The sequence below is a fragment of the Somniosus microcephalus genome, chromosome 1 (genome assembly GCF_052327205.1).
Source record: "Somniosus microcephalus isolate GS21.2 chromosome 1, FLI_Smic_1.0, whole genome shotgun sequence".
Lineage (NCBI taxonomy): Eukaryota > Metazoa > Chordata > Chondrichthyes > Squaliformes > Somniosidae > Somniosus > Somniosus microcephalus.
Window position 1 is genome coordinate 411,246,603 of NC_140987.1, and position 12,695 is coordinate 411,259,297.

At 45.9% G+C, this 12,695-nt stretch overlaps 1 protein-coding gene across 1 annotated transcript in view; it reads right to left on the reverse strand.

The window, feature by feature from the left end:
• Positions 1–12,695, reverse strand: part of LOC147125196 (uncharacterized protein C8orf48-like) — an 80,691-nt gene that overhangs the window by 26,416 nt on the left and 41,580 nt on the right. The window contains exon 4 of the mRNA XM_086009718.1: positions 3,037–3,269. Within this exon, the coding sequence (XP_085865844.1) occupies positions 3,037–3,269 (233 nt within the window). The remainder of the gene's footprint in view (positions 1–3,036; positions 3,270–12,695) is intronic.

Here is a 12,695-nt window from a genome sequence, read left to right on the forward strand (position 1 = left end):
AGGACCTCATCCCGTTTTTTACCTATATCGTTGGTACCTATATGCACCACGACAACTGGCTGTTCACCCTCCCCTTCCAAGATGTTCTGCAGCCGCTCTGAGACATCCTTGACCCTTGCACGAGGGAGGCAACACACCATCCTGGAGTCTCGTTTGCGGCCGCAGAAACGCCTATCTATTCCCCTTACAATAGAATCCCCTATTACTATAGCTCTACCCCTCTTTATCCTCCCGTCCTGTGCAGCAGAGCCACCACTGGTGCCAGGAAGTTGGCTGCTGCTGCCTTCCTCTGATAAGCCATCCCCCCCAACAGTACTCAAAGTGGTGTATCTGTTTGAGAGGGGGATGTCCACAGGGGACCCCTGCACTACCTGCCTGTGCCTTTACTACTGTTTACTTATCTATTTACTGTTAATAAATCCAATGGTAGTTTATAGTTTAAGCCACAGCCTTATAGAATGTTTATTTTACTGCTTTCCAAACATGTGGGGGCACACAATATATCCACTAAACCAAATACACTGACAAGGACCTCTATTCAGTCCCTGTGCTTACTAGAATGACCTAGATATTGAGCAGGTAAAGGCTTGCTCCAGTTCATAGGGAGTGAGGGCTCATTTATGGGAGTGATCTTCAGCACTGAACACAAGAAAACAAGCTGAGGTAAAAGTCCAAAAACACAAGACTAATATCTTTAGCGTTTCAGACTTACTTGCAAGCAGTAATTGTTTTCTTGCCTGGCACACATCAAGCTTCAAATAATCAAAGGTGCATTAAAGAAAACTGCTCTGAATTTCATCTCTTTTTACTGATTCAGGCTTGCTTCTTCAGATTCTGAACATTGTTGACGACAGCAGTATCTAAAAATAGTGCACCACTTTAGCAGCTCTTCCCAGCAGCATCGCAAATTTAATTGTTTCAAATCCACACGAGGATGGTTCTGCAATAGTGCCAAGGATGGAATGTAGGTATGATTTGCGGTAATTTTTAATTACACTTTACAGTGGATAATCCCACATGAAAGGTATATCACAGCTGCACAGCCTGCTTTCCAATTCCAACATTCCATTTACTGCGATGCACCAGTGCAGATTTAATTGCCTATAATTGTGGGATTGCTAAACAGGCATCTCATTTTTCTCTCCACCGAGATCTCCTTATCGTGGAGGTGCTTGTGACACTTGGCTGCCAGCTGATGAAGTGACAAGAAGGTTTGATTAAGGTTGATTATGTGGAATGCATAGTGAAACTCATGAATCAAAAGCAATTAGAGTCAAGTTGGAAAGTGTCTATCAGCATAATACCAGTTGCCACAAGGGTAACCTTTAAAAGTTTAGCTGCAAAATAAAACTTATTTAGCTGTTGCTTGCAAGTCTTATCCTGAATTCTAATAGAACATCATATAGCCAGAAGATCCCAGGTTTGATTCCCTGGGTTTGATTCCCAGTCTATGTTGATTTAGCTGATTTCAGCTGGGGCAGCATTTGGGGCACTCAATTGACCTCAGTGCCCTTGGGTAAGAGAATCAGCCAGGGTTCTTTGCTCTGATCACTATCCAGTGACTGTTGCTGGAAAGTGGACATTGATAAAATCAGAGGCCTGATTTTAACCCCCGCCTCCTAAATGGAATGGTGCAGATGGGGGAGTAGAATTGGCCTATATTCTCTGGAGTTTAGAAGAATGAGAGGTGATCTCATTGAAACATACAAAATTCTTACAGGGCTTGACAGGGTAGATGCAGGGAGGATGTTTCCCCTGGCTGGGGAGTCCAGAACCAGGGGTCACAGTCTCAGAATAAGGGGTCGGTCATTTAGGACTGAGATAAGGAGAAATTTCTTCACTCAGAGGGTGGTGAATCTTTGGAATTCTCTACCTCTACAGAGGGCTGTGGAGGCTCAGTCATTGAGTATATTCAAGACAGAGATCGATAGATTTTTCGATTTTAAGAGAATCAAGGGATATGGGGATAATGCAGGAAAGTGGAGTTGAGGTAGAAGATCAGCCATGATCTTATTGAATGGCGGAGCAGGTTCGAGGGGCTGAATGGCCTACTCCTGCTCCTATTTCTTATGTTCTTATGTAGATGACCTGGGTGTTAGCGCCTCATTCCTGGCCCCACATCATAACTTGTCTGAATTCAGGCACAAGAAGGCCTCCCGCCCCAGAGGAGCGGGGCCTAATTTAAATGGCAAAGTCACGTCCCAATGACATCATCAAAACACACAGACCATTTTAACTGCAGGCCTGACTAAGTGCTGCACATTCTCGCACCCAGCAGCAAAATCTGGCGGCAGCAAGGCTCCTGGCTGAAGGAGACCCAGGCAAGAGTGCTCCTCCTGGCCAAACAAGGATACCTTGGGGTACCATGGATACCAGTTCTGTAGAAGGGTTTTGACCCGAAACATTGACTCTATTTCTCTCTCCACAGATGTTGCCTGGCCTGCTGAGCATTTCCAGCATTTTTTGTTGTTATTAAGGATACCTTGGGCCTCCCTTCGCCTGGGTTTCCCTCCCTCCCCTGATCATGGACCTTCACAATCCCCACTCCCCACCAGTCCTGGCTTTCCTTGCCAAGGAATGTTTCCATGGGACCCGAGTGGCAGCCTGACAACTACCCCCCCTCCCCCCCCACCACACTGAATTTTGACTCCCACTTGGTAGCGGTGACATCACTGCCACCAGCTTTGGGTGGGAGACAGCTTGCTAATTGATTACTTCTCCCCTAACCTTTCCTGAGGTTGCTGCTGAGGTCAACTGGAGCACCCCAACTGATGCCATGGCCGAGACTGGCCAAAGCATGAAGAATGGGCACTTGTGAAAGTTATGGAAAGCCCCTGGTATATTTGGAACAGTGGACATGCAATAGCCTTCAGGAGAAGAGGAGAGAAAATGGTAATTAAAATAACTTGTTTAATTGCTGTTCATGCGCCTTAGCCTTAATTCCAATAGGACGTCATATACTTTTGTTCTACTGCAACCGATACATGAACAAACAGTGATTTCAATGAAATTGTAATGCAATGTAATCTGCAGTACCTGTTTAACTGTCTCTGTGATGCATTTGAGCCGTACCCGGTTTATCAGATGCTGGGGGACAATGCAGCTTTGTTGGGAAGCAGCCTCGCTTCCCAGTGGCTTGTTCAAATGTCGCCTTCTATGTTTATTGGGCTCTGATTGTTTCACTTGAAGCTGCTGCTGAATCTGATCAATCTTCATACTGCAATACATTTGCAGAGGTGCTGATTCTACTGGGAGTGGCTGAGTGGCCTCTAATGAAAAAGAAGTTCAAGATAAATTCCACGAGGAGAAAGAAAATTACAACAAAAAAGTGCTTAGGAATAAAGAAAGCTCATGGAAACAAAACACATATTTGAGGTGAGAAGGGAATAGCTCCGTCACTCATAAATTTACCTTTACTCTCTACTCATCCTTCATTAAAACTGGGTCATGGTTCTAGCAATGACTTAGTTGGCTTTAGCTATAGTCTCACAGCATTGGTCATGAATGTTTAGAGAGTGATGCATTGTAGCACCCAGATCTCTCTCTTTCGTCACTGGCTTGAATTCTGTTCCCTGTAGGGTGTATGTGTATTTATCATTTGACCTGCCCACATGCATAACAGTACAGGACAAAAATTGACTCGCGCCCCCTGTGGGGCGCTATCTTCGCCAGGGTATTACTTTTAGCACCCCAAAAAAGTTAGCACCCCCCACACCCGAAATCGAATGGTAGCACCCCAAGCAGGAGGCAGGGCGCTACAGGGAGCGCTCCCCCTCCCTCTTGGGACGCTCCCATTGAATATCGCGGTGCTACGTGCAGCAGCGCCACGCGCATCGGCATGTAGCGGTGTGGTACTGCAGGCCTCCCTCCCCTGCTTAAAGCTGTTGGGCCTTGCGCAGCGCAGGGGCCCTGCTGGACCACCAGGGAGCAGGACGCGGGCAAAAGAGCCCGGCACTCAAGAGGAGTGCTGGGCTGCCTGATCACGGCCGGCACCCCGCAAGAGGAGGCGAGAGCGGGCAGGTACTGGCAGGTGGCCCAAAAAAAAGGCCACCTGGCACCTGCCCTTTAATTTATGCCGCCCAGGCCGCAAAATCACCACCCTGACCCTGTCGGACATAGTGTCCGGCGGTAGGTCAGGGGGCGTGAGCCAAGTTTGTGTCCGGGGCACTGCACACGGTGATGACATCATCACTGGAGGCGCAGCGCCGTGTGGCGCTACCAGCTACCACCGCTGCTAACCTCCCGCTGAATTTCACGGGAGGCGTTATCGGCGCCACGCCCGGGCGCTAGGTGCTTTGCGCCCCGTTAACGCCCCCCTACATGTTTCTAAGTTGAACATCATTATCAAACACGGGCCCATTCCCCAACACAACGTAATCTGCTTGGAGTGGGCGAGCATCATCTGCAGTTCTAACACTCGCACGTATCTTGGTGTCGTCCACAAACATCCGGATCATTCCCCCAACACCTACATCTACATCCCTTGTTGACAGTTTTGAGCCTACTGTCAACAAGGGCAGATGTCGACGACGAAGTCCAACACCGCCTTCAGTGTGCCAGTGCAGCCTTCGGTCGCCTGAGGAAGAGATTGTTTGAAGACCAGGACCTCAAACCCGGCACTAAGCTCATGGTCTACAGAGCAGCAGTGATACCTACCCTGCTGTATGCCTCAGAGACATGGACCATGTACAGCAGGTACCTCAGAGCACTGGAGAGGTACCACCAACGCTGCCTCCGCAAGATCCTGCAAATTCATTGGTAGGATAGGCGCACCAACATCAGTGTTCTTGCTCAGGCCAACATCCCCAGCATCAAAGCTTTGGCCACGCTCAATCAGCTCCGATGGACGGGTCACATTGTCCGCATGCCCGATACGAGACTCCCAAAACAAGCGCTCTACTCGGAGCTCTGGCACGACAAGAGAGCCCCAGGTGGGCAGAGGAAATGCTTCAAGGACACCCTCAAAGCCTCCTTGAAAAAGTGTAACATCCCCATCGACACCTGGGAATCCCTGGCCCAAGACCGCAAAGTGGAGGAGAAGCATCCGGGAAGGCGCCGAACACCTCGAGTCTCTTCGCCGGGAGCAAGCGGAAGCCATACGCAGGCAGCGCAAGGAGCGCACGTCAACCCAAGCACCCCACCCACCCGCCCCTTCAACCACTGTCTGCCCCACCTGTGACAGAGACTGTAGGTCCCGCATTGGACTCATCAGTCACCTGAGAACTCATTTTTAATGTGGAAGCAAGTCATCCTCGGTTCCGAGGAACTGCCTAAGAAGGAGACATCTACATCATTAATGAAAATAGTAAATAGCAAAGGTCCTAACATCGAGCCCTGAAAGATACAATTCATAACCAGTCTCCAAGCAGATCCAAATCAACTGACAACAACTTTCTGTCTACAGGCATTCAGTCAATTCTCAATCCATCGCAGTAGATTACTACTAATTCCACAAGATTCTACCTTGTAGAGAAGCCTCTTGTGAGGTACCTTATTAAAAGCTTTCTGAAAGCCCAGGTAGACAATGGCTACTAGATTATCCTCTGGTGACTTCTCCAAAAAATTCAATCAAATTGATAAAACATGACTTTCTTTTCTGGAAGCCGTGTTGGGTGTCCTTGATAATGCCTTCTCTTTCTAAGTGGCCATATAGGGCATCTCTAATGATACCATTGAGCATTTTGCCTATTACTGCAGTCAAGCTAATGGGCCTATAGTTACCCAGCTCTGCCTTATCACCCTTTTTAAATACTGAAATTATGTTGGCATCCTTCCAGTGTGAGGGAACATTCCCAGACTTCGGTGAACTATTAAAGATACAGGCAAGGGGCTCACATAACATCTACCCCATTTCTTTAAGGACCCTTGGGTGGCTATCATCTGGGTTGGCAGCCATCTTAAGGTTCCTTATTCTATCAAAGATGATATCCTCATCTATTTTAATATTAACAATTTTACTGTTAACAGCACCACTTAATGCTGTCAGTTGAACATGATCTTCAAGAGTAAAGATCGCTGCAAAGTATTCATAAACATAGAAGATAGGAGCAGGAGTAGGCCATTCGGCCCCTCGAGCCTGCTCCGCCATTCAATGAGATCATGGCTGATCATCCAAATTCAGTACCCTGTCCCTGCTTTCTCCCCAAATCCCTTGATCCCTTTAGCCTTAAGAAATATATCCAACTCCTTCTTGAATATATTTAATGAATTGGCCTCTACTGCCTTCTGTGGTAGAGAATTCCACAGGTTCACCACTCTCTGGGTGAAGAAATTCCTCCTCATCTCTGTCCTAAATGGCTTACCCCTTATCCTTAGACTGTGACCCCTGGTTCTGGACTCCCCGACCATCGGGAACATCGTTCCTGCATCTAGTCTGTCCATTCCTGTCAGAATTTTATAAGTTTCAATGAGATCCTCTCTCATTCTTCTAAACTCCAACGAGTATAAGCCCAATCGACCCAATCTCTCCTCATACGCCATTCCTGCCATTCCAGGTATCAGCCTGGTGAATCTTCGCTGCACTCCCTCCATGGCAAGAACATCCTTCCTCAGATAAGGTGACCAAAACTGCACACAATACTCAAGATGTGGTCTCACCAAGGCCCTGTACAACTGCAGCAAGACATCCTTGCTCCTGTACTCAAACCCTCTCGCTACGAAAGCCAACATACCATTTGCCTTCTTAACCGCCTGCTGCACCTGCATGCTTACCTTCAGCGACTGGTGCACAAGGACACCCAGGTCTCGTTGCACTTCCCCTTCTCCCAATCTATTGCCATTCAGATGCTAATCTGCCTTCTTGTTTTTGACACCAAAGTGGATAACCTCGCATTTATCCACGTTATATTGCATCTGCCATGCTTCTGCCCAGTCACCCAACCTGTCCAAATCATCCTGGAGTTTCTCTGCATCATAGTATTCACAGTGACATAAACTTGGGAGTCCTTTTTAACCTGTCCTTGAACATCTTTCAATGGCCCAATACAATTTTTGATGGTCCTCTGACTCTTAACGTAGCTGAAAAAGCTTTTCCCATTACTACCACTGTTCTCATTCAACAGTCACACGTCCACTTTCCAGCACACTTTGTGTAATATAGCTGCTGCATTTGGCCATACAAATGTAATTATGGCACTACAAAATAATTCATTGTATGCAAAGCACTTTGGAGACATGATAAGGTGCTACATAAATGCAAGTAGATAGAGCAGTAGGTCTTTTCCTATCTATCATTGTTGTGTGTACATATGTTTGTGAGTCACTTTTCAAAACCCAAGACAAAACCTCACCCAAGTCAGTGATTTTTTGAAAGTTACTTTAAACTAAAGAAAGAATTTGCATTTATATAGCACCTTTCACAATCTCAGGATATCCCAAAGCATTTCATAGCAAATGAAGTATTTTTTAAGTGTCACTATTATAACGTAGGAAAACACAACAGTCAATTTGCACACAGCAAGGTCCTACAAACAACAATGAGGTAAATGACCAGATAATTATCTTGATCTGAATTTAATGCACAAGTTACATTTTCAATTTTTCTTTTACTGCATTTAACGTTAACTGAAGGAGTGGAATGTTAAATTCATTTTATGAGCTAGTGAATAATAGAAATAGTCTAATCTAGAAAAAAAACTTTCCCTTTTTTAACAATACTCCAGGGTTTCCTATATAAAGTTTTGTTCTAATTTTTCTGTATTTCGTTTTTCATTTGAAAAATTCACACCAATGCCCCCTAATAGCCATATTCATTAATGGCCTAGCATGGGTAATTTGATCAATTTGCATTCCTGCTGGACAAAGCTTCACCCCCGTGGGTGCAGCCCCTAAGATGTAATATTAAGCCATACAGACTTGAAGGTCCCACGTTCAGTTCCTGGTCTGTGCTGAGCTCGGCCAGGGCAATAGTTGGAGCCCAGGGCTACAGAGGAGAAAAATCAGCTAGGAATCGCACCCCTGTCTGCAGTGACACCTGCTGGAAAGTATATGTGCAGACATTGATTGAGGACTGGATCAGGCTCAGCTGCAATACACTTCATATTCAAATAGCCTGCCTACACATGAAAAATGGGCAAGAGAATGGAGAATTGTCCCAACAAGAGTCAATGCTTTCATGAGAGATGGGGACAAAATTGGACAGAAAAATGCCAGTGCTTTATCCTTGACATGAAAGTCGATTTTGCATTTCCATAGGTTGAACCGTGCGATGAATAGCAACTGCATCCCGTGCACAAATGCGTTTTTGTCACAAACTGAATTTAGCCATGGCACGGAGAGATGGTTTATGATACATTCGACCCAACATCTCACTCATCCACAATCCCTTGGTACAAAAGATTTTTACAGGCACAATTCCCCCTGTAGCGAGCTCCCAGTCCTGGCTAAGATGAAGAAAAGGTGATGATTAAATGCTTCTTCACAGGAACAGAAGGAGAGATCTCCAGAGAAGATCCAGCTACAATCACCATTTTCCCAGTGGCTCATGAACCTGCTGGTCCTTATGCAAGGCTTCTCAACTTTTATTTATTTGAAGTGAGTCTCACACATTTTGGTTTAATGATGTTCTCAATTTTAATTCAGCTCGCATGCTCCAAAAATTAAGCACAGCTCCATATGGGCCTCCTTTAGAAATGAATATTAAAGTTCATCAATCATTTAGCAATCAAACTGCACCTAGGTTTCATCCAGTTGGAATTGTACCAACCGAACTGTATAATGTCAACCAACAGAACCTGGCCATCAGTACCCTCACTGCTAGTCAACTTCAAACTTTTCAACCAGCTAATAAACTACTTAACTGATTGAGACGTGTGAACAGTCATAAATCCAACAGTTTATTCAGAGATGTGATGAAAACACAGAACTCTTTGGAACTTGGATTTATAAAGCACCCATCCATGTAGAAGAAGGTCTCAGAGTGGTTTATTCCCCAGGATTTGTATATTTTGCTTCAGGTGGATCACAAGGTAGATACAGATAAAGAAATCCATTTAGTCCATCTTAGCTTAAAGAACCTACTGCCTCCTATCACAGCATCTCACTCTTTCGTAAATTATTCCAGGGTTTTGCCTCCATATGTCCATCCTACATGTTCATTACACATTGTGTGAAGAAGAACTTTCAGGCATCAGTCTTTTGCAAATTTAAACCTGTACCCTTTTTTGTTCTCATCACAATTTAATAAAAAGTAGTGTTCGATCTATCTTTTCTATACCATTTACACATAGCTCTATAAGATCTCCTCTCCACAGTTTCCAAGGCTGCAGAGCCAAAGTTCCTCCAGTTTTTCCCCATAACTTCGACTTCTGATACTAAGGATCAGCTTCATAGCTCCTCTGCACAGTTTCCAGAGCTTGAATGTCTCCCTTGCATCACTGATGACTAGAACTGGACACTGTATTCAAGGCGTGGTCTAGCCAGAGCACCGTTCAGTTTAAACTTGTACTTTATTGATTTGTCTATATAATTCAGTATTCTATTTGTCTTATTGATTACTACTTGGCAATGTTTGGGCATTTGAGTGTTGACTATTAATACCCTGAGAACTCTTTCAACTTCATCCTTAGCTATATTAACATGATTCAGAGTATGTACTCCATTTATCTTCCTATGGGCAATAATTTACATTTATCAGTATTAAATTGTATCTGACACTGTTCTGCCCACTAACAAATTACAGTAAATGCGTGCAGCCTTTCACCTAATCCGCATAACAACCCTTAGATTTCTGTGCAATACCACTATACAGCTTATCGAACTGTGACAGCAGGAACGATAGCATAGTGGTAATGTTACTGGGCTAGTAATCCAGAGGGTTGGACTAATAATCCATGAGATGTAAGTTCAAATCCCACCACAGCAACTGGGGAATTTAAATTCAATTAAATAAATCTAGAATAATTACTAGTATCAGTATCAGATTGATGTAAAAACCCATCTGGTTCACTAATGTCCTTTAACAAAATCCTTACCTGGTCTGACCTATATGTGACTCCAGAGCAATGTGGCTGACTCTTAACTGACTTTTGAAATGGCTTAACAAGCCACTCTGTTATAACAAACTGCTAACGAAACAAAATAATGAAATTGGCACACCAGCCCAATCAACCAACATCTGGGGACTTGTGCCAAAATTGAGAGAGCTGTCCCACAGACTAGTCAAGCAAAACAGCCTGATGTAGTCATACCTTTCAGCAAATATCCCAAATTCCTCCATCACCATCCCTGGGTATGTCCTGTCGTGGCAATTGGGAAAGAGTAGCCCTGGGAGTTCTCAACATTGAATCTGGACCCCATGAAGTCTCATGGCTTCAGGTCAAGCAAGAAAACCTCCTGCTGATTACCACCTACTGTCCTCCCTCAGCTGATGAATCAATATTCTGCCATATTGAGAAGTGCTGAGGGCGCAGAATATACTCTGGGCGGCGGACTTCAATGTCCATCACCAAGAGTGGCTCAATAGCACCACTACTGGCTGAGTCCTGAAAAACATAGCTACTAGTCTGGGCCTGTGACAGGTGGTGAGAGAGCCAACACGAGGGAAAAAACTGACTTGACCTCATCTTCACCAATTTACCTGTCGCAGATACATCTGCCCATGACAGTGTTGGTAGCAGTGACCACCGCACAGTCATTGCGGAAACAAAGTCCCGTCTTCACACTGAGGACACCCTCCATCGTGTGGTGTGGCATTACCACTGTGCTAAATGGGATAGATTCAGAACAGATCCAGCAGCTCAAAACTGGGCATCCATGAGGCGCTGTGGGCCATCAGCAGCAGCGGCGGAATTGTATTCATTACAATCTGTAAACTCATGGCCTGGCATATCCTTCACTCTACCATTACCATCAAGCCAGGGGACCAACCCTGGTTCAATAAGGAGTGTAGAAGAGCATGCCCAGGAGCAGCACCAGGCATACCTAAAAACAAGGTGAGAATCTGCAACACAGTTGCATGCATGCTTAAAAAACAGAAGCAGCATGCTATACACAGGGCTAAGTGATCCCACAATCAACAGGTCAGATCAAAGCTCTGCAGTCCTGTCACATCCAGTCGTGAATGGTGGTGGACCATTAAACAACTAATGGGAGGAGGAGGCTCCATGAATATCCCCTTCCTCAATGGTGGTGGAGCCCAGCACGTGAGTGCAAAAGACAAAGCTGAAGCGTTTGCAACCATCTTCAGCCAGAAGTGCAGAGTGGATGATCCATATCGATCTCCTCCTGAGGTCCCCACCACCACAGAAGCTGGTCTTCAGCCAATTCAATTCACTCCACGTGATATCAAGAAACGGCTGAGCGCACTGGATACAGCAAAGGCTATGGGTCCCGACAACATCACAGCTATCGTGCTGAAGACTTGTGCTCCAGAACTAGCCGCACCTCTAGCCAAGCTGTTCCAGTACAGCTACAACACTAGCATCAATCCGGCAACGTCGAAAACTGCCCAGGTATGTCCTGACCACAAAAAGCAAAACAAATCCAATCTGACCAATTACCGCCTCATCAGCCTACTCTCAATCATCAGCAAAGTGATGGAAGGTGTCATCGACAGTGCTATCAAGCGACTGATGCTCAGTTTGGGTTCCGCCAGGACCACTCGGCTCCAGACCTCATTACAGCCTTGGTCCAAACATGGACAAAGGAGCTGAATTCCAGAGGTGAGGTGAGAGTGACTGCCCTTGACATCAAGGCAGCATTTGACCAAGTGTGGCATGAAGGAGCCCTAGTAAAACTGAAGTCAATGGGAATCGGGGGGAAAACTCTCCACTGGCTGGAGTCATACCTAGCACAAAGAAAGATGGTTGTGGTGATTGAAGGTCCTAGGCCCAACCAGCTTCATCAATGATCTTCCCTCCAACATAAGGTCGGAAATGGGGATGTTCGCTGATGACTGCACAGTATTCAGTGCCATTCCCAACTCCTCAGATAATGAGGCAGTCCATACCTGCATGCAACAAGACCTGGACGACATTCAGGCTTGGGCTGATAAGTGGCAGGTAACATTCGCGCCACAGAAGTGCCAGGCAATGACTATCTCCAACAAGCAAGATTCTCACCATCGCCCCTTGACATTCAATGGCATTCAATGACATTCAATCGCCGAATCCCCCACCAACAACATCCTGGGGGTCACCATTGACCAGAAACTTAACTGGACCAGCCACATAAATACTGTGGCAACAAGAGCAGGTCAGAGGCTGGGTATTCTGCAGCGAGTGTCTCACCTCCTAACTCCCCAAAGCCTTTCTACCAACTACAAGGCACAAGTAAGGAGTGATGGAATACTCTCCACTTGCCTGGATAAGTGCAGCTCCCACAACATTCAAGAAGCTCGACGCCATCCAGGACAAAGCAGCCCGCTTGATTGACACCCCTCCAACACCTTAAACATTCACTCCCTCCACCACTGGCGTACCGTGGCTGCAGTGTGTACCATCTACAAGATGCACTGCAGCAACTCGCCAAGGCTTCTTCGGCAACACCCCCCAAACCCACGACCTCTTCCACCTAGGACAAGGGCAGCAGACACATGGGAACATCACCACCTCCAAGTTCCCCTCCAAGTTACACACCAACCTGACTTGGAAGTATATCGCCGATCCTTCATTGTCACTGGGTCAAAATCCTGGAACTCCCTCCCTAACAGCACTGTGGGAGTACCTTCACCATACGGACTGCAGCGGTTCAAGAAG